The sequence below is a fragment of the Urocitellus parryii genome, chromosome 5 (assembly GCF_045843805.1).
Source record: "Urocitellus parryii isolate mUroPar1 chromosome 5, mUroPar1.hap1, whole genome shotgun sequence".
Lineage (NCBI taxonomy): Eukaryota > Metazoa > Chordata > Mammalia > Rodentia > Sciuridae > Urocitellus > Urocitellus parryii.
This window is the reverse complement of record NC_135535.1, coordinates 197,197,828-197,221,950: the sequence shown is the minus strand read 5'-3', so window position 1 is coordinate 197,221,950 and position 24,123 is coordinate 197,197,828. Positions and strand designations below refer to the sequence as shown.

Genomic DNA, 24,123 nt, shown 5'->3' with positions numbered 1-24,123 from the left:
CTTTTCTGTATTTGTTTATGTAGCTCCTTGACAAAATTATCTTTTTCTGCCTTTATTTGTTCTTTTATATCACCCTTCAATTCACAGATTATTTTAATCTTGTACATCCTGAACTCCTTCTCTGTAATTTCTTCTGCAGTGTTTCCCATGGATTCTAATAATGTGGTATCTTGATTTGTTTGGGGCACTTTCCTCCTTTGTCTTTTCATGTTGCTCATGTGTCTTCCCTTCTAGATCTGTGCATCCTGGGTGTTACTGTTTTTATCTTATGGGCTTGTAGTGCTCCTGTATGGTTCCAATACTTCTCCTTTTTGGGGAAGGATAATGTTAACGGATCTCAATATCATACCACCTATAAACAATTTGTTGCTATTAAGATGTTTACCATTTGGTCACAATGCAGAGAAATGTTGAATTTGATTATTCTATAATAATATATTATATCTATGATATAATCAGTAGGTTTGTAAAAGGGTTCACAGACCATGATCTGAGGGTGAGGTGTAGGATAATATGCTGAGGAGGTAGGATGCGAGAAAATAGAGTTAATATATCTTAAAAAGTGTGAAAGAAATCTTACAAAGAATGTTGGTAGCAAGAGAATAGAAAAGAAGTAGTCTTGCGGGCTGGGGTTGTGGCTCAGTGGCAGAACACTTGCCTGGCATGTGTGAGGCACTGGGTTTGATCCTCAGGACCACATAAAAATAAAGGTATTATGTCCATCTAGCAATTAAAAAAAATTTTAAGGTAGTAGTTTTGAGTAGACAAGTGCATGGGAAGAGAGTATAGTACATAAAAAAAACACATATATGTATTTAGAAAAATAAAGGATGTTAAAATAGTTAAAAATTGGAGGGGAAAAGTAAAAAAAAAAAAGAAAGAAAGAAAGAAAAGGCATATACAACACACCTATAGTGTATTATTCAAATGTCTTGCCCTCAAAATCCTAATTCGTGCAAAGTACTTGGTTTCACATATGTTGGGGATGTGAGGGCAGGAGGATAGAGGGGGAGAAAAAAAAGAAAAATGGAAAAAAAAGTATCGAAGGAAAAAAAGAGAATTGTTGATAGTTTTCGAGATCAGTATCTTTCCTGCTTCCCTTCTCATCCAATAGGTGGGGTTGTCTGTTGTAAGCTGGTGTCTCTGCCCTCAGGATGGTGAAGGTAACCAGAGTGGGGCGGCTGGTCCTAATGCAGGGCACCTGGAAGTGAGGTGTGGCACCCACCAGTCTCTGCAGGGAGACTGCACCTCAAGGGTCTCTTTTTGGGTCCACTCATACGACTTGAGCGCCCAATCCTATCTCCCTATCTTGCCTGAAGATTTCCCAGTTCCTGGTTTCTGTTAGTCTCCACACTTTTGCACCATCTCCTCTCCCTTAGCAGTATCCAATTGAGGGACCTCTCTTACCAGCGCTCCCATGGGTGGTGCCCAGGTTGCACTGTGCACAGGTCCCACTCAGAGCTGTTTTCTGTTGCACGGTTACTGTGCCGGGTTACTGCTGCTGGGCAGAAAAGGGAGTTGGAAAGCCTGTACCTGGCCAGCTGGAGTTCCAATATGGAGCAGTCCTCATCAAATATGTCGAGGAAGGTAAGCCAAGATACAGGCGTCTGTATCCAGTGATGGGGGTGTCAGTTGAAGTTTGGGGAGCCAGGTGATGGTGTTGTCCAATGTGTTCAGAGATGAGCTCTGTGACGTTCAGTACTATGGCTTTGGGTCTCTTCAGAGCCTGTGAGATGTCCACAGATGCAGGAAGATTAACGTGAAGGGGACTATGGCAGTGGCAAGATGAAGTGACTGGGGGAGCCCCTTGTTGGTAGATGGATGTCCACACAGGAGTAGTGGCCAGAGCTCCTGTGGTAGGTAGAAGTTGAGTGTCCTGCATGGGAGCGGAGCTGCATCTGGGAGTTCTGCAGCGGTGCTGATAGGTGATCCTGCTGAGGACTTCACAAGCCCTGATTGGACTAGAACTTTAGGAGTTGGGGTCTGGAGCCAGGAGACCTGCTCAAATGCTGAGGCCCGGAGCCCTACACTGGGGCACAGTGCTAGTGATTTCTACGTGACAGCAGCTGTATAGGGGTCCTCTATCACTTTCAGAGAAGCAGTATTACCACTAGTTGAGACCCAGGTCATGGAACGACACAGAATGCTGCCTCCTTCTGGCCTGCCATCTTGAACTCTCCAAGACAATGAATTTCTTTATGAGGAGTTTAAATTCTTTCTAATCTACATTGTATGACTAAGGTGGAAAGTATCACTTTTACAATAATTCAGGATACCATAACATATGCAGTCTTCAATAATTTTGCTTTCTTGAGAAAAGTAGACACTTTTGTTTCAAAAAATGCTTTCTATGCTAACTCCTCTTAGGTCAGCAGTGAAAGTTGAGAGACAGCTTCATGATGGCTTATCAATCAATAAACAGTTTAAAAAATAACTTTCTAAAACATATTCTAATAAATTCCCATAGATACATAAAACTCAGCAAAATATATCTCAGTGCGTAGTGTATGGTAGTTGTCAATAAACTTGCTAAGTGAATAGAATTGGTACTTTAGGTGATTTGAATAATACCATTTTTTCTGACATTGAAAGCTTCATTGGCATTATTATTTCATCAGTTATACTTTATAAATGTTCTTGATGTCTAAGAAACTGTATTGCAAAAAAAATATGGTTCTTTTAAAAATTAACATTAAAAAAACTAGTATTAAGAATACTTGCTTCACGAAAAACCAAACTAGGAAGTAGGCAAACACTTGTCAATCTTATGCCAGGAGAACACACAGTGAGAAAGCAGCCATTTTCAAGACAAGAAGAGGGTACTCACCAAAACCAACCATGCTGGCACCTGGTCTTGGACTTTGCAGCCTCCAGGATGAATAGAGATTCAATTTCTATCATTTAACTCAACTAGTCTATGGTGTTTTGTTATGGCTGACTAAGGCCCTCCAAAGGAAGAATAAGATTTGGTCTGATCAGGGACCTAACTATATTTCTTTCAGATAGTATGGACTATATAATCTGCAGGGTATCAGCTTTATTCTCAGGCTTTTTTCTCCTAGCACCAAAAATGAATGCTGCAGTTCCACGACCCATATCTCACACTAAACACATGCGCACTCCTCATCAATCATTAAAGATGTACCAACTGGCTTTAGCCTACGCGTGAAGTGGTAAGTGATCAATTTCAGTCCAATTGAACGGCTGCTACACAGCCATATGGAAGGAGTTAAATGAAGGCTTGGAAAGAATCCATAAAATCCACTAGAGATATCATTTATATAAAATTCATGGGAAAATGTACCTAAATTAATCTTCCCCAAACTGAAAGTCTTCCATCCTTTCTTGACATTCTTTCCAAAACAATAGGGTATTCTCAAGCCTCTGGCCTAAGATGGAATTAGAAAGATTAAAAATATATAGTAAGGAAAATCTTCCTTCTTGACTCCTCCTGTTACTGATAAACTGCATGGATGATATCTTATTATTTCAATTTTGCAATAAAAAGTGTCCGAGGACAACATAGTGGTCCTACCTATATACAACATTTTTTGAAACACAAAAACTTGTTTTTGATGTTACAAGTATTCAGTATAAAATTCCCTTACTAAAATTTTAATAGTAGTATATGATCATTTTCAAATCTTCCTTAAAACATTAATACATAAAACACAGAGAAATTTAAGTGCACATATAATGAATTATCACAAAGGTAATACACCCAGAAACAACCTTCCCCATAAAGAAATAGAAACCAACTCTTCTTCTCAAATGGAACTACCATATTTGGTTAACAGGTTAACATGTTAGTTTTGTCTGTTTATGAACTTTCTACAAATGGAATCCTATAATATTTTTCCTTTTATTTCTGCAACTTTCATTCAATTTTATGTTGTTATTATCCTTGTTCCTTTAGCATTCACCTGTTCTTTATTGCTCCATATTATCCTATTATTTGGCTATATTTTTCCATACTACTATTTTTGGACATTTGGATACTACCAGGTTTTGGCTTCATGAGACATATTACTTTAAATATACTTCAAATGATTTTTAGTAGAATGAAATAGCTAGGCCACAGATTACATGTAAATTCATCTTTAGAGCATAATGTCAAATGGGTTTCAAAGATGTTCCAGGGAGTCCTAGTGTGCCAGAAGTGTTGTTGGTTCCATATCCTCTCCAGAACTTGGTATTGTGTTTTTGTTTTTGTTTTCCGTCACTGTAGTAGGTATAGAGTAGTATTACACTGTAATTTTAATTTTAATTCCCTGATAAAATTGAGCACATTTCCATATTTTGTTGGCCTCTTGTATATCCTTTTTTGTAAAGTATATGATCAGTCTGTTGCCACTTAACAGTGGAGAGGCTGCGTTTTCAGACTATTTCATTGATTTACATATGTTATACTTTATGAATATAAGGCTTTTTCCCTTTATATAGGTTGGAAATAGTTTATACCATTGTTTGGCTTGAATTTTCATGTCAATGGTGTCTCCAAATAACAAAAATTTTTAGTTTTTCTGTAGTCTAATTTTATGATAGTACTTTATGTCTCCTGTTTAAGACAAATTTTCCTATCCCAAGTTGAAGAGGAATTCCTACATTATCTTCTAAATGCTTCATTCTTTTTCTTTTTCTTCTAGTATTTTTGTGTTCAATATGAGGCAGGGGTGAAATGTCAATTTTTCCATATGCATAACTAATAGACCCAGTCCCTGATAAAGCTTTATAAAAAGCAATAAACACTGATAGGCAGTCCTTGACTTGGTAATAAAATTTAAGAATGTTCCCTTTAATCCATCTCTCTTGTGCTTCATTGACTTTACAGAGGGACTGAGGTTTTATTTATATTCTCTAGATAATGTTGATGTTCTCTATACAGAGATTTTATTTTAGCCATCTATGGGCAGTGGCTGCCATATATTGGAAGCTTTTGCAGGACTGTCTCTATAGCAAGTCAGTCTAAGGCAAGAGTGCAATTCTACCTTTTAGGTTCAGTTCTCAACTTTGTTGTTTAGATTATTAGAATCAGATCTTCACACAGGAAGCTCAGGGATCAACCTAAGATTTCAAAGACAACTTTATGGGATGATTTTTCTCTCTGTTATCTCCCTGGTCCTTTCTGTTTCCCAGCCTCCACTCTTCGATTCTTTGACTAGAAACAGTCCACTTCCATAATTGTACCAAGTTCCATGTTGGGAAGACAAAGAAGAGAGAAAGCAATGTGGTTTATTTGACCCTCTGTAACCACAGTTCCACGATACATAGAGAAAAGTTGCAGTCCCTTTGAATTTGGGCTTTTTAAATTTCTGATTCTGAGCCACTTTTGCTGCTGCCAATGTTCTTACTGTGAGACTGCCTGGAAGAGGTGTTAAGTGAATTGAGGAAAAAGAGAAAAGAACTGGAGTCAGGGGTCCAAATGTTTCCGCTTGAAGAGTTCCCTTTTCTAGGAGTTAGAAATAGAGGATTTTTCCCTGTGTACAGCACAGTAGCCCATTTCAAGTTTTAGACTGCACTGCATTCTAATCAGAAAATACTAAAGGGGGAAAAAGTGGCAAACTTCCAAATAGTTCAGTTTTATTTAAAATTCTGGTGTCTTTCCCTGATCTGCCTGCTGATACCAAATACCAAATAGCTACCTACGCATTTTTGTCCAGGATTTATGGATGATTTCAATGGGAGAGAGACATGTGTTCTATGCACTGTTTCCCGAGACTAGAACTCTATTCATGATAAACTGATTTTTGAGAGTGCTGTGAAGGCATATCAAAGGAGAGAGGCCAGTGTTTCCAACAGATCATGCTACAACAAGTGAAATCTATTGAAAAATAATGAACCTGTGTTACATCTCTGTCATAAACAACAATAAGAAAAAAAACAAAATGATTGCCAGACCTAAGCATAACACAAAAATATGAATCCTGGACTTGGGATGTAGGTCAGTGGTAGAGTGCTTGCCTAACATGCCCAAGGCTCTGGGTGGGTTAAATCCCAACCTGAGTTGGGCAAAGAATCCTAGGTCTATCCTAAAAGCATAAAATTAAGTTGGATTTATTTAAAAAATCAAAACTTTTTTCTCTATGAAAGATACATTAAGTGAATGAAAATACAATTCAAAGGTTATTTGAAAATATTTCATATAATAGAAGAAATACATCCAGAATATAAAAAAAATCATTTAAAACTCAATAAAAGGTAAATGAAAGATGGAAAGAAGATTTGAAAAACACTTCTTCAGAGAAGGCAGAATCATAGCTACTAAGTATGTGAAAAGAAATTCAGCATCATTAGACATTGGGTAAATTAAAATTAAAATCACAATATACCATCACACATTTATCACAATGACTAAAATAAAAAGTATGACAGAACCAAACACTGGTGAGGTACCACATGCTCTGCTAGTGTCTATGTGAAATGATACCTTGGCAAATATGAACCAGTAATCAATCCTACTTCAAGGTGTTTAACTGGAGAAAGGAAAACTTATATTTGCATAAAACCTATACAAATATATGTGTTTTCTTCATGGTAGCATTATTTAGAATGCAAAAGGTGTGACAATCCATATTACTTAATCTCTCAACAAGTGAACAAATAAACTGGAATAACCACTATGTAGCGATAAAATGAAATAGGCTGTTTATACAAAAACCAAAACAAGACACAAAAAAAAAACAACTTGGATGAATCTCAAATGCAGTGTGTTAAGGGAAAGAGCCAATTTAATTACATTCTAGAAAAGGCAAGAGACAGCAAACACGTCAGTTTTGGGGTATATAGAGAGAGTCAGTCTACATGAAGAGGTCCTATAATGATGTTCTTTAGAGTGTGGAATTCTGTATCCTAGTAGACCTGTTGATTGTCAGGAGTTGTGAATGAATCATGGAACTTTTTGAACTTTTTGCACCAAGACAGAGGCGACAACTCCCATGGGAATTTCTCAGGTGCAAAGGCACTCCAATCACAGATTGCCCGCCCTGCTCAAAGGAGATTCTGTGCCAGCCTCAGAATTTATTAGTTCATGGCCTTGGGTTCGAGTGTCTGCTGCCTAGAGGTAGAGAGTTAAGGTGCAAACTGATAAGTCCTAATTTAGCTGGCATTACCCTCAACTTCAGCTCTGTTTATCTTGCAGAAAACACACAAGAAAACCTTTTGATGTTTAAAGCTATATAAAAATGTGCTGAACTTGCTTGTGGTCAGTCTTCCTCCATCAAAGGCAGGCTGAACCACCAACCCCTGCTTTTTCTCTACTTTTGTTTCTGTTTGTCATTTTCCTAATCCCCTCATCTACCAGTCCTTGTAGCCCTGAATAACAGGTGATTAAAAAATAATCATAGGACTGTATCAAAAAAAGTGAATTTTACTGCATAAAAATTAAGAAATGTTTCACAGTAAGGTTAAAACAAATGTGGAAACAAAAAAGGAAAGAAAACAAACAAGCAATAATACAGCACCCCTACCCACCCTCCCACACAAAAAGAAATGTGAATTTTTCAAATATAAAGATAATAATTTGAGATGGGACAGATAATTAGACCAATTTATGTAAAAACCTGAAGCCATAATGTGAACTATAAATGTGAAAGGAAGTTTGAAACTGCAGTGTTACTTAGTTTAGTTTAAAAAAAATTACTTTGGCTGTTTTAAATATAATATCGATAAAAGAAGGTAGGATTAGGGTTTGTAGGATACTCAGGAGAGTAGAGTACCTGGCTACTTCTCCAGTACTGAAGTTAGGTAAGTACTGATACTATAACTGAGCTAGAGAATACTGGAAAGGAAAGGCTGTCTGCCAAGACAGTTAGCTTAAGTTGGGACAAGTTAGCTTGGAGGTGCTACACCACAATCACCTCTAAGTGAGACTTACTGTCAGGACTCCAAGAGAAGTCTGTTTCTGCCTCTCATCTCCAAACCTCAGCACTGTAAATTAGATGTGGAACAGTGGTAAAGCTAAATGGCAATAAACTTTGCATTGTCACTAGTTTTTTCCTACCATACTGAATACTGTGATTTACAAGAGCAATTGGGACATAAATACCTAGTTTCTTTTGTAACAAAGCCACAGAAAAATTAAACAGTTAATACAGTAAGTCATTATTACGTCTACTTAGTTAAATCTGTACCTTCAGGTCTCATTTCCAATAATTTATCCATCATCATAAGCTCGTTTCTGAAAAACAGGACTCTTATTATTTTTCATCCTTTATATTGATCTTTTTCTTTACACCATATTTAAAAAAAAAATCTTTAGGCCAAATATTCCTTCAATGTAGAGATATTTCTTATTAATGACTTAGATTTACTTCTTTTCCACTAGGAACTTACATTTCTTCTTTTTTCTCTTTTAAAATATCCTATGTACATACAACATGATTAAATGTCTCATTTCCCCCATAACTTGATCACTGTATTAATTTGGCATTATTCTTCCCATTGGCACATTCATTTCCATAGTCATAGCTGACTGCTTACCTCATACTGTTTATTTTGCTTTTGTATTCCCCAACTTCTACCTAAACCATTTCTTTTTAATTCCTGCAATAAGTTCATCTCTCTTTCCCTTTGTAGTTACTAAGATGGCTATAATTTTAAAAAGAAACAGTTATTTACAAGAGCTGTAAAGATAAAGAGACTGGCAGTCTTTTCCTTACTGGTGAGAGTGAACCATAACACATCTATAGAAAAAGGTTTGGCAATTTCTTAAAATGACAACAATGATCAACAATTCTGTTCCTATTTATAAACTCAACAGGAATAAAAACATTTCCATATAAAATTTTATATGCAAATGTTCATAGTGGCATTATTTACAACAGCCAAAGGAAGTAACCCAAATATCTGCCAAGTGATAAGTGGAGAAGTAAAATGTATTATATCACAAAATAAAATATTATTTAGCAAAAAAAGGAAATAAAGTACAGATCCATACTATATTATGGATAAGCCTTGAAAACTTTATGCTAAATGAAAAAAGCCAATCGCAAAGTAATACATGCTATATGATTCCATTTATATTAAATGTCAATAATAAGCAAATGTATATACAGAAGTAGATTATATATTGTCCATAACTGAGATTTGTGGGAGGGAAGGGGAGTGATTACTAATAGGCATTTGGTTTCTTCTTAGAGCAATGAAAATACATAAAAATGATTTTGATGATTGTTACAGAACAATCAAATAGTGCATTTTAAATGGCTGAACTATATTATATTTGTATTTTTAAAAAGCTGTTTAAAAAATTAAAATCAGAAAGCACATTTATAAATGAGACAATGATATTTAAAACTGAAAGTTTTAGTTTCCTTGGACTCCTATACAATCCAGGAAGAAAGGAGATACTGATTAACATTAGTATTGGTATGCTTGTTAAAATTACTAGTGATTGTTAAATTAAAAATTGTACAAGTCCTAAACTGCTAGAAGGAAAAATATAAGAAATATAAGAAACACATTCAATTTAATGGAAAGCACAGGAGAAGAAAAAACATGATTTGAGAAAGCATTTTAAAAATGAAAGTTAAGATAGATAAATTACAATATAAGCAACAATCAAAATAACAGAAATTCACTAAATTTTCAATTCCCCATCACTAAAAATTCAGAGGTTCTTCAATAACTAAAACAAAGACACAACACTATTCAAAAATTTATGATGTAAAAGAAATTCATTGAAAATTCAAAATAAAAAATGTTGAGGGGGCTGGAGTCATGGCTCAGTGGTAGAACACTTGCCTAGCACATGTGAGGCACCCCAGCACCACATAAAAATAAGTAAATAAAGACATTGCATATCTATATCTACATTTATTTTAAATCAAATATACTTTAAGGCAAATTACTTATTGAAATAAAGAAACCTCAAAATGATTAAAACAATATTTCAGCTTCACTCTTAGTAATTAATAGAACAATCAGAAGATAAGCAAGGAAATACAGGGCTTTAACAACACAGTAGAACAACTATGTCTAACAGATACATACAGCCCCCTATATCTAAGAACAATAGAATATACATATTCTCCTCAGGTCAAGGGGGCATTTTCTAGGACAGACCACATTTGAGTCACAAATCAAGTGTCAACAAATTTGAAATGATAGATATCAAACAAAGTATCTTCTCTAACAAAAAGATGAAAGTAGAAATCAACAACAGAGGGAAAAGTAGAAAATTCAAAAAATACAAAAATTAAATCATATACTCTTAAACATCCAGTGAATCAAAGAAGAAATAACAGGAGAAATTAAAAATTCTTAGAGAAATATAGAAGTGAAAACAGAACTCCAAAACATATAGCAGATAGTAAAAGCAGTGGAGAATGGAATATTTATAGCTATAAAGGCATACATCAAAAAGAAAAAATTTCAAACCATAACCTAACTTTGTAATATAAAGAGCTAGAAGAGCAGATAAACTAAATGCAAAACTAGTGGACACATAAAGGTAAATAATAAAGTTTAGAACAGAGGTAACTGACATACAAAAGAGAAAAACATTAGGAAAAATTCAATAATGCCAATAGTTAGTTCTGCAAACAAAATAGACAAATTACCTAGATTGCTAAAGAAAAAAAGAGAGAAAACTCAAACTACTAAAATCAGAAAGTAAGGAGATTACTTCTGATTCTACAGAAATAAAAAGTTATTTTAAGAAAGTACTAATGGTGCCACAAACTAGATAACTTAGATGAACAGATTTCTAAAGCAACAAAACAAACCAAGACTGAATCCCGAAGAACTAGAAAAACCGAATAGATCTATAAATAGTAAGGAGATTGAATTGGCAATCAAAAATTTCCCAAGAAAGAAAAGCCAAAGTTTTGATGGCTTTATTGGTAAATCTTACCAAACATTTAAAGAACTAACACCAATCCTTCTCAGCTTTTCCCAAAAATTGGAGAGAAAGGAACAATTTCTAAATCATCCTTTGAGCCCAGTATACTACATATATTGAAGTTCTTGGCGTGCAGATGAAGCAGAATTAGCAACAACAACAAGAAAAACTCAGTAGCCATAAATGGGTGTATTAGAAACAAACTACTAGAAATCAATGAGGAAGAAAGGATTATAGTATCAAATAAAGAAGTTAGAAAAAAATAAGTAATAGAGAAACTCCAAAAAGTAGAAATAAAAGAAAATAGTTAATTAGAAAACAATAACTCAATGGCTTGTGATGTGATTCCCAAAACTTCCAAAGCTCTTGCACAGTTGATCAAGAAAAAAAAACAAAATAGGAAAAAATATGAAAAATCACATTAGAAGTGGAAACATAATTCTAATACAGGAGAAATTTTAGAATGTTATTGGAAAAAAGTGTGTCAATAAATTTGAAAAATAAAATAGACAATTTCCTAAAGCAATTACCAACTATGCCTAGAAAAACCAAAACCAGTGAGGACTCATAAATATTAATGAATGTAACACAACTGAAAAATCTACCCATAAAATAATATTAAAAAATTAAAAGCCTTAACAAATGCATGTATGCATGTAGTCTTTTTTTTTTTTACTATTTTTTATTAGAGCATTACAGTTACACATAGTAGTTTAATTCATACCAACACATTAGTATGTGCATGGAATTTGATTTCAGTTCACTTTCTCTCCCTTTTCCTCCCCTTCTCCCTCCCTGCCATTCTCCTTCCTCTACTCTATTTATCTTCTTTTCCCTCATCTATTTATTGACTTTCGATTGGTTCTTTCTTCTTATACATAAGGTTGAAATTGCCTGTTTTATACTTATATATGCACAAAGCATGACTTTTTAAAATTGCTTCTGCATTTCCTCCCCCTTTTGTTCACTCCTCCTTCCTTCTGCACCTCTTTCTACTCTATCTTCCATTGTCTTTATGATATCCAATCTTCCCCTCTTTCTTTCCCTTATTTTGGTATAGCTTCCACATTTGAGAGAAAACTTTAACTTACGATTTTTCTGAGACTGGCTTCAAATGCATATACTTGTACAGGTCAGTTCTACCAATTTTTGAGCAACAAATACCTTTATTGGGCCAAGCATTAAAATGTTTTTAAAATGTGCTCTTTCTGATCCCTAACTACAGAGAGCATAGGTGATCAGTGTGCACAGCTTCTGCCCGCTTAAACTGATCACTGTATTATTCATGCTGAGGCCACTCTCCCTAAAGGCTGTTCTTAGTCTGTCAGCATGGCAGAGATATCAATGCAGCCCCATTCCTGGAAAATAAAAGTCTTTCTTGTAATTTAGTTCAAGGACACACATTGGTCTTGGTGAACTTTATTAGTGCTCCCTGTACTCTTGGGTTCTTTCATTCAACTTCCCTGTCTTTTTTTTCTCCTTCACAAATGTGTCCGCATTGTGAACATTTCTTATACTCCCTTCCAATTTTCCCTCACAAGAGGTTTCTCTACTTTATTTACTGCTTATCAAATCCCATCTGAGAGTCTGCTTCTCTGAGGAATTGTCTGAATAAATAGAAGATGGGGATTTGAAACTGACTCACTCATTGCTTGGGAGGCTAAAAGAATAGCATCCATGTTCCTAGGTGGGGCACAGATAGTCCCTTGAAGAAGGGTTAAGTTGTCAAACATTTCAACAGTGGTTACCTGATTGGTTCCTTATGAAGGAAATGTTAGGGTACACAGAACAGTTTAGGTATTTGAACGATGGGAATAACACCTTCAAAAGAAAGTATAATTGACTTATTACAGTGCATTGATACTTTCATAGGGAAACTGAGAGAAGGCCATTAACAAACATGACTAGCTAAACCAATTAAACTTGTCTATAAGGCAGGCCCAAGATGGTTATAGTAGGTTCCCTCACAAAGGCTTCTAGCGGACTATGCTTTTAGTATGTAGCCAAAGTCATGAACACCTTAATTCAGAGTATGTACTCAAGGCCATAAAATATTCTCTTGTGAGCAAACACTGATTTATGCAACCTGTTGGCAATGTGCCATTTGTGTCTGGCCTGCATATTAAAAAACACCTATGGAAAGACTCATGAGGTTGGGGGATAAAGGCTGAGGACTTGGGGCTGTGGTTATCTCCAAATAAAGCATGTCTACTATCCCATCTGCACCTCACATCTTTTACCTGCCAGGATACCTCATCTGTTTCCCAGGGACTGAGCCCCTGCAACATAAGTTCTCTTAACTTCAAATGAGGTTCTTATTCCTGACAAAGGAGCCAACATGGATGATCAGCAAGCTGATCTGGTAGAGCAGTGGAGCACAAGAGATGACAGAATACTCAAAGCATTTCTGTCATGTAAAGGTAAGGGCCATGGTTTGGAAGACCACGGGCAGTGAAATATGGAACATCTTGGATGTATGCTTCTGAAGATGTTGTTTCTACAGATCCATAACTTAGCAATAACCAGTATTTTGCCATGCTAGAAGACACCGAGAGCCCCTTTTAATCTGAGGCAACAGTTGCTCCCCTCAGAGGCTATCCCCACTTCCTTTCCTGACTGCCTGAGCAATGGGAAAGTTTAAATCACTATATAACCCAGTTGAGCCTGAGAAAAGAAGAAAGAGAGTGTATACTTGAAACAGCAGCAAGAATTAGCCAGCTATACTAGCAAGGGCCATTGCATTTGTATGCTATTTAACCAAGTGAGATAGAATGTAAGATTGAATAAACAAAACTTCATTGATTTTAGTGTATATTTTCAGGAACACAAGAGATGAAATGTCCTACTGAGGATTCCAGAAAAACGGTAAAAAGTTGTTATGGAGTGACTATTAGAAGCCTGGAAAAGTCAATGGCCAATACAAGTAAAAGTGAAACACCCGAGATGCCCCAGCAGGTGGAAGAGAAAGGGATAAAAAAACAAGAGACAGGAAATATGCTGGAATGGATATATTATATAAGGCCAAAAGGACTATGGAGCAGTCCAGCTTCATGAAGGCCTGGAGGCCTTACCTTTCACCAAGATCATTAGGAATATACTATGATACTATAATATAATATGCCTTCCTTTTGTAGACTAGAGCTGAAAATAGGAAAGGCAGTCACAGGGACAGATGTGTTAATTGCCATGAGGTGAGGGACATGGGTGCCCAGAGTAATAAAGGACAGATGTCAATGCTTAACTGCCAGACTCAGGAGCCATAATTACCATAATTAAGTTAACAAGAATGTAGGTGCTGCCAAGGGGATTGGTCCACAAAGAATTGTAGGGATGATTAATAAAGCATGGTTTCTTGAGAGGTGAAATAGGTAGACAGCCAACAATGGTGCTTTTGGGTGTCTGGTTTTCCATTAAGCAAGGAAGGTGGAACAGGAAGTTGAAGGTGGTTGCTTCAATGGAAAGTCATGATTCTCTGCTCAGTACTCAGACTTAATTTTCAAATCCAGAATCCATTGAATAAACAGGTGGCTGGATCTGAGGGTAAAACACTAAAACGTCTTGAAAAATTTATAAAATGATGCCTGAAGATATTTTATGCCACAAACTTGAGAATATATCCAATAATATACATTGCTATACAAATGGTGCAAGGGGAATAAACAATCATTTTGTCTATTAGCAGACATGAGATCAGAAGTGACACACATACCCATGGACTCAAATTGTCATCATGGCACCTTATTAGGGTTGGGGTCAAGGTGCAGTGGGGGTGGGGTGGTAGAGGGAAGCAAGTAACAGATGGTTGCTCACAGTGTACCAACTGTGTCTGTGAATCCATCCAGTGATAATTTCCCCAGTCCTTAAGTGTGTATTTAGAACTTATGTTCAAGGTAGTTGGAGTAATCACTGTATTATGTTCATGGCTCTTACAATTAGATGAAGCACAGTGGGGAAAAACCAATTGACAGTCTCTGAAACTGCCCCTCCTGATCACAACAGTACTAAATGGTACAGTGAAAAAGAGTGCCACCATTGAAAATTTACCATGTCTCCATTTATTTTTTTAGGTAAATAATTCAGACTTTTCAGATTCAGGCACTTTTCCATTTTATACAACTGAAAAACTATTGAAAATAAACAATTCTCATCAGTTTTGTAATTATTTGTTACATTATATTGCACACCCTCACTAGAACCAACAACAAAATCCCTTTAATCTATATCTGAAAAGAGAAGCTAGGTGGCCAAATGAAGATGGAATAAAACACTAAAACTGGAGCCAGGCTATGTCTGTGAATGATCTCTTCAGTACCAGCCCAATGATACTTACCACTGGAACTCTGACAGTACAGAGGTAAAACACTGGCATAGAATCTGAGAACTGATTCCACAGAACAATGACCAAACTGAAAGCTGACACATTAACTCGTCTTTGTTACCCATAAACCAGCTTAGAAAGAGCAATAGCAGCAAAGATGGCCTGACTGAAAGGCATCTATGAATGTTAACCTGTTTAAATCTCTTAAATTTAGCAGTGGCCTTCTAAAAAATAAATAATAAACTTAAAAATATTCTGTCCATGTTATTCTCTTAACAATGAAATGATTTTTAAATTGTCTAATTTACATTTCACTACTGGAAGAAATTTAAATGACAAAAAGCCCATCAAATATATTTGATCTCACACAATGATTAGAATATTTTATTTTACTTTGCCCATGGTGACAACCTAATAAATAGGATTATCTCTAAGGCATGGAAAACATTAATACCAGCCTTCTTTTGCTTAATAAAAGAGGTACTAAACTTAAATAAGCACACAAATCCAAAAGCTTAAAAATAAAACCCTAAACATTTAAATCATTTACATATATATTCAACTTTGTGAATTTTTTACACTTAGCTGAACTTTTCAGGTAAGTATATATTTTTATCCACAATATTCTGCATCAAAAAGTAGTTTCATTTTGATACATTAAATAATTGTAACTTCTTGTGCTTTCTAAAAATTACAGTATATCTTTGTTAGTAGCCTTAAAACTCATATATTTTGAAATATAAAATCATAAATCACAACTACATATATTTTCTCACATTTCATTTTCAGGAAACATTTAAATAATGAATGTACTTTTGATATATATCAGTAATAAATATGTAAAAATATTAAATACAAAAAAATTTAATCATTTTAAAGGACACAGACAATCATTATTTTCAGAGTAAAGTGGTCAACACAACAAAGGCTTTAGCAAGAGAAATGGATATGTGAACAGGGAATATGTAAATTGAAGAAAAGAATTTAAAAAAATCCAAAGGCTGTAAGTGGAGATGAGAGATTAGACATGTTATGTATGGTCCCTATGGATGAATTAGATAAGATATTATAGAGAGACAGATTTCCACTCAATTATAAAGAACAGTTAGCTATCTGATGATAGAAAATGCAATATCAGGAGATGGTGAGTTTCTGGTCATTAACGGTACTCAGACATAAGCTAGATCAATGGCTGGGTAAATTATTTCCACAGGCAAAATTCAGCCCCACCAGATGTTTTATAATAAAGTTTTATTGGATCACTACCACTCCCACTCATTTCCATACTGGCTCTGGCTGCTTAAGCAGTAGAGGAAGAACTTTGTGTAGATACAACAGGCTGTAGAGACCACAAATCTTGAGATATTTACTATCTGGCCTTTCAAAGAAAATAATTTTACAGACCAATGTGGAGAAGGTAACAGGAATTCAAGATCTGTATGGGAATCTAACAACCCCTAAGAGAATGATTATTCAGTGTTTAGGAAAGTCCTAAATTACCACATGTCAAAAATTGAGTTGTATAGGTTCCTAACACTGTAAGAGAACCCAGCTAAGTTTGTGAATGGGATTCATAATTCACACTGCACTCAGTTTTCAAGTTGTATGCCATGAAGTGGGACTTTGTCTGCCAGAGGAGAAGCATTTGTCTAATTTGCACAAAGGCATCTAAGGGATCAAAATTTGCTGCACACATCTCTAATAATGTTTACAAAAGTAACACCTCTAAGATCTTACAACATGAATATTCTTCTGCTAAAACTCAGTCTCTCCTAACCCAGTTCTGGGAATGAAAGTAAATGTTCCCTAAAGAGTTTTCATTTTATGAAAAATTCTTGCAAATACCAGTCTCTTTCAAAAAGATGCACTGTAAGTTGGCATATTAAGGGCTCTGAGAAGTAATGTCAGTTGAAAAACAAACAACAGAGCCATTTTTAACTTTAGTATATGCATTTTCCAAAACTGTTTAATTATGCAATGCTTTTTTATGAACCTATCATTAATACCTCACATAATTCATGTTCTGGAGAATGACGTTCTATGCGTCATTTATAGTACCTCTGGGTTACAAACTCCTTCAGGAAAGAAAACACATACTTTTTCTTATTCATCACAGGCTTTAGCACACTACCTAAGAAAGAAATGAATTGACTTAATTCTAGTAAATGCAAATAATCCGTGTGGTACCTGAAATGCTTAATTTCATTAATTAAAGCATGATTTAACTATTTATGTGACAGGAACACAAAGTTATCCTATTTTCATGGAATCCATTAGCCATTTATTAGTATAACATTAAAATAATCCTGCACAAGTATATATTTGAAGTATGTTCCCTCTGCTCTGTGGTAAGTATTTATTTATATACATATTCAGAATATAGTATATATTTTAAAGTTTGATAATTGATAAATTACCTAACAGATTGACAAATTCAGTCAGTAAAAGCAAATTACCTGAAGAACGTGACAAAAAACTGCACAAGATCCATGATTGTATTGTGTTGTGAGAATGCGATCTGAAAAATCAAAATGAAAGAAAGTTTGAAACTTACAGAATCCAAGTTCTTCTTGAAAACCTGAGGTGAAGTTTTATGGCAATTATAAATACAGTTGGATCTCCTTATTAATAATCAAAAATATGCTGGCATTAAAACTTTATCTAAAATGCCTAATATATTCAACTACTAATGATACTCTTTGCATAGTCTATGACATTGAGTGGTTAAAACTATTATAAAATTATTTTAAGAATGTGAGCTAACAGTTCTATGTAAAATGTTATGACAGATTAAATATGCTTAACTAAAATATGCAAATGAGTTTCTACATTTAGTAATAATCACATTTTCAATTAATGCAATTGAAAATTCCTTGTGAAATGAAACAAAAATTCAATTTTATTACAGGAAACTGAGAAAATGTTTTCCCCTCCATACCCTTGTCCAGGGAAAAGGCATACTCACATACAAATATTTTGCTACGCACCAACAAAGAATAAAATATGTCATATAATTATAAAATCACATTAACAAAAGATAATTGTGAAAGGTGAAATAAGCAAAAAAGCTACAACTGTTCCTGATTTCAATTAACATTACAGAAATTACACTGTGACGCTTCTCCTGAAGAGGTATTATAGACTGTATTAGGCAACAGTGGCACATCTAGAGAGACAATAACTAATTTTGAAAGATAGCTCACTGACTAGCCATGTATATTTTAGAAAACTAGGTAATCTACTCATATCTCAGTTTCCCCATATGTAATGGTAATGATAAATGCAACTACCACAGAATGTGAGGATAAAATATATAATTAATCAGAATTAAAAATAGAATTAATAGAAATTTAATGTGTATAAGAATATATGGTAGGGCTGGGGGTATAGCTCAGTTGGTAGAGGGCTTGCCTTGCATGCACAAGGCCCTAGGCTCAATCCACAGCACCACTACAATAAAATATATATATATATATATATATATATATATATACATATACACATATGTGTGTATATATATATGTTTTATGTGCATATATATGTATGCACATAAAAACATATATATTATAAATGTTTTTATGGCATATAATAGGTATAATATGCTTTATTGCATTTTTATATTATGTATAAATGAGGTGGTCAATATAAGTTTTTTCACATAGTTGAAGGCTGAACAATAAAGGTATTGACTATTCTTCTAGGGACTGCCATTTTCTTATAATAATCTTTTATGAAAATCTTTTATATATGTAACAGAATTTCTATTTTTGTCAAAATAGACTAACAGAGATGACTTTTCTCTCCTGCTTTAAACAATTAAAAAATAAAGAAAATATATAAAACAATCAATTTCAGACAATGAACAAGTGACAAAGGAGGACTTTAATCCCTGAAACCAAAGGAGATGAGCTCTACATCTGTCCCAGATTTCAATGCAAGGAAATAACACCATGAAAATTAAATATCTTTCTAAAATGAGGAAGATCAATTGTTTTCTTGTTTGCAGTGCTAAACCTATCTAGAACAGCGAAACATTTTATCTAAAATATAAAGTATTATAAAAGACTTAAGAACCACTAAACTAACAGATTGATTCATAACTTATTAGACTACAAAAACTAACTGGCTGAAATTTTTCATTTAGTTGTGCAAAACTAAGTGCAATCTGTTCTATGCCTAGGCTGGTAACCCCATTTTGCTTTTCTATTTAGTTTCCTGGTAACACCTGTTGAGCTATTTTAGTTGGAGGTTATGGAAGAGATGAGGAGAAAGTGCTCTAGTTCAGGGTTTGGTTCCTAAAATAAGATGGTGCCTAATCTATTTAATCTCCATGTCCTGTTTACTTTATTATTATTCCAGATTAGAAGGAAACATAACTGATGGGCAACTTCAAAATCAACCCAAAATAGATTGTTGGTAAGTATATCTTGTCAAGATGTATTGAAGTGCTCTTTTGTTGATAGAAGAGAGTGTAAATAGTTGAAAAATGTTAATAAAGTTGAACCATTTGGTTATGGAATTGTGCATGCTGTTAAGAGGGTTTCTGTTTGTGAAATGCATATATTAAAATAATAAAATTTGAGAAACTAAAAAAAGACAATAACAACAAACACACAGAACAAAATATTTAAAATGAAGTGAAATTCAGTCAATACCTAGCTTAAAAAAAAAGAAGGTTTAACAATAATACACCTACAAGCACCAAAAACACAGTCAAAATAAGTAGAAATACAATGTCTTGACACAAAGAATTTGACACGAAGAAATTCCTAAGATGTATATCTCTTTTGGAATTCATCTGATCAAGCAGACCAAACATTAATTTCAAAGAAATAAAATAAAGTCTCTATTCTCCTGCAGCTTGCTTTCCAATAACTGGAGAAAGAAAACAACCAGGTATACTTGTTAAGTGAGTATCATAATTTTCAACAGTAGTAAGTGTTCTGAAGGAAAAACCAAAGTGATATGATGAAGTAATTGTGTGGCTAATTTAGATCAGGACTACAGAGGTGACATATGAGCTCATATCCCAATAATATGTTTAAAGCCACCACAAAGATCTGTTGACAAAGGCATCCCAAGTATAAAGATGATGCTTAGGCTACACATATTTTAAACAACTAAAGGGAAGTCACAAGAGCTCAGGGGACACAGTAGGTGCAAATACATATGGATTGGCAAGTGGGAAATAATCCCCTAGTCCCTGGCCATGATAGTTTTAGACATATTATAAGAGCAATAGGAACCTCTGAAGTTTTTGAGGTATGGAGTTACATGATTTATCAAGAGAAAATCACACTGGGTATGAAAGACATAGATAGTATAGGAAAGTGAAGAGCTAAGACAGGAGGATATTTGATTTTTCTAGATATGAGGTGATAATAATTTGCATAACAGAAGTAGTCATGGAGACAAAAGAGTAAGTAGTTAGGGACCTAGTCTAGAGAGAGAAGACATGCTGAAAAATATGATATGACAGATGAATGAAAGGGAGGACTCAGAAGGAATATTTAGGATTGCTCTGAGCAACTGGGCAGATGACATTCTACTTAATAAGAGGCAGAAGACAAGAGAAGGTCCATATGACTTAATAGATAAAGAAAGAAAAGCATGTTTATAATATGTTAAATATGAGATACCTATAAAATATTTTAAAATAAATTATTAAGTACTAGTTTGGAGAACAGTGGAAAGATTAATTTTAAGTACTTGGAAGTCAAAATAAAAATAAGGTAAATGTCATTTAAAATAATATATTGGGTGATATTTCTTAAAAGACAGGAGAAACTGTATGGTATTTTTTAGAAAATAGGCTAGACAACAGAAAAATAAAGTCTAAGAGTAAGCTCAAGGGTATCCCATTATTAGAACTAAAATGTTTAAAATGTGTAAAATTATCCAGGAGGAAAACAAGAGACCATTATGCTGAGATTGTAAAGGAAGAGCAATGGCACAAGAAAAAAGTACTGGTCGATTTAGTCTGTTAAGTAAGATGAAGTTGGAAATATGAGTATGATATCTGGCAATATGAACTTCAAAATTAAATAGATGTACTTCCAATGAAGTGTTGGAGATTTTAATCTGAAAGGATAACATGGAGAATACAGACTAGGAGAAAATACAAACTACATACTGAACTTCTAGTGAAGTCTGTATGAATCAGAGCAGAATACTCTGGAACAAAGGCTTTTAAGAAATCTTTTCTTTGAACCATAGAATATAAAGAAAAATAAAACAATGTAAACTAGTACTTAAAATAGTAGTCTTCTAGGTTATATTATCAGATTCAAATATAATTAAATTGAAACTAAATACAAATATGACAAAAACTAGCTGAAGCAGTGGAAAAATTTAAAAATACAATCCATGGGGCAGCATGCTAGGTAGGCAGTGATACTCCTTGCCTAGTTTTCAACATTCCTGAATGCCCACCTAAAAAGATACGGCAAGTGTAATATTTTAAAAAATACAAACTGCGATATTTTTAAAAAATAGGCAATAACTTCAACAAAAATTAACTGACATATTAATTAGTCCCTTAAATGCAAAAACACAGAAAGGTGTACATAAACCTCAGACATAAGTTGTAACATGATACCAGTGTCTGTGTGGGAAGAAAAAGAGGAAATAACAGGAAAATCCAAAAAGTCCAAACACTATTCACTGGAACCAATGAGGCAATTTTAATACAGAAATAAAGGAGAAATAGCTCTGCCCAATTTAAAACCAGATGAATACTGGGTTCCTTGGAAAATTCTAAAAAGGGTTGGAACATTTAGACCACATAAATTTTCAGGAGCAAACAATCATATCTTCATTTCAGGATATACCCCAGATTGAAGAGAAACTACTCAACATGAAAATCAAAATTAAGAATTCAGGGTAAATAAAGGCAAAGGAAAGAAGAACCAAATAAATGGGTACAGGAACATAACCAGGAAATCTTAAGAGAAAGTGAAATATTTTTAGGAAAAAAACAATACATATTCAGATTATGGACTTGCTATCAATTTCTTTGTGCACTGCCAATTTAACTTAGTATTATCACTCTAAAATACTTGTTAGTCTTTAACATATAAATCATTCAACATTAATTTCATTTAACTGATGCCTAAATAGTAGGAATAACCAACAGTATTATAATAAATTTAAATGGGCAAAGCACATGATTCCAAGCTGGTACTACAAAATTGCATTATGTTATATTTGTTTTTTGTGGGTCCATATAACTAAGAATTTTAGAGCAAAAATCACAATTTGAAGTAATTAAGCAAAACATAGACACATGTGAAAATATCTATGATTTCCTACATTTGCCCAAAGAATATTTAGTCAAGGAAGGCTATAAAAGTTATAAACATGAAGTAAAGCACTAAACAGTCTAAAACTTGAATTAATTACATTATTGTATCTAGTAACAATATAGTTTAAAAACTTTAAAAGTTTTGATGAGAGATATGAATGCTATTTTGATTTAAGCTTTTGTTTTAGATTATAAACTGAGATGCCACTACTAGGTGTTATATAATCCTCTGAGTTAACACTAGTTTCCAAATTGTCATAAACGATAGTTTCTCACAAATTAAGTTGCAATATAATATCTGCACACTAAAAAAACAGACTGAAGACCTCAACCAATTTCTGTTACAAACAATATTATCTTACCTTTCTGGGTAAGTAAATGGTAGGATAAAATTAACAGGGGAGGTCACTGTTAAAAATGGTAACTGAAATATAAATTGCCTTTAAAAACTGAAGCCAGGAATACCTCAAAGGAACCAATCTATTAACAGAATAGTGCTGATGAGTAAATGTAGACTCAGCACATATAGGCTGAACAGTGCTCCACACTGAGTATTCAACAGGAGAGTCTACACTATAATAATTGTGCAAATATTTCAAAATGCGTCCTCATTTTTGACTCTTTAGGAAATTCCACAGGAGATAATCTAGAGAAAACCCTGTCTCAGTCCAAGCAAGGCCAAACAGACAGTCTACTGTGACACAGGCTCTAAAACCAAGACTGGGCTGGGTGTAGTACTGCACACATGTAATTCCAGCAACTCAGGAGGGTGAAGCAGAAGGACTGCAAGTCCAAGGCCAGCCTCAGCAACTTAGTGAGATCCTAAGAAGCTTAGCAAGACCCTATCTCAAAATAAAAAACAGAGAGGACTGGGGATGTGGTTCATTGGTAAAGCAGATCTGGGTTCAATCCTCAGTACTAGAAAAATAAGTCAGTAAGTAAATAAATAAATAAATAAGACGGGACTGATTCTAGAAAAGAAAGACAGATTTCAAGAGTAATTTGGAAAAACTGACAAGCGAGACCAAGCAGACAATCAGATTTCCTTTTGCTATAGTTTGAATGTGTTTTTCACATTCAAACTGAGCTGATAATGCTTTCCTTAAAATTCATGTTTATAGTATTAGGAGATGGAGCCTTTGGGTGCTAATTAGAGTTAGAACAGGTAATGGAGATGGGGCCCAAATGATAGGATTAATGGCTTTATAAGAAGAAAGACATTTCTAAGCTCTAAGGCTCCCTCCTACTCACTAATTACATCCTCCACTACATTATAACACAACAAGGAGGGCTTTAATAGATGTCAGAAGTTTGGTATTGGACTTCCCAGCCTCCAGAATTATAAGAAATGGATTCCTTTTCCTTACATGTTACCAAGTCTGTGGTATTCTGTCATACCAAGAAAAACAGACTAAGATACTTTTTAAGATTTCTCTTATTGTATGTCAATTTATTCATTCATTAAATATTCTATTAAGTATCTACTTCATTCTGGATTCTATGCCAGGTACTTAGATTAAGTGACACGGAAAAAAGAGTTCTTAGTCGAAGGAGCAGACAATTAATGATGATAATAATGAATTATATCTTGTTTTGCAACTTGAAAAGAGCTAATGAAATAAAGAAAGGAAAAATATCCTATCTTTCATTATGCAAGTGGTT

General features: G+C 34.3%; 1 protein-coding gene across 1 annotated transcript in view; it reads right to left on the bottom strand.

Annotated features, from left to right (window-relative positions):
• The window catches only part of Atrnl1 (attractin like 1), a 694,860-nt gene that overhangs the window by 381,530 nt on the left and 289,207 nt on the right, over window positions 1-24,123 (bottom strand). The window contains exon 25 of the mRNA XM_026389193.2: window positions 17,615-17,676. Within this exon, the coding sequence (XP_026244978.2) occupies window positions 17,615-17,676 (62 nt within the window). The remainder of the gene's footprint in view (window positions 1-17,614; window positions 17,677-24,123) is intronic.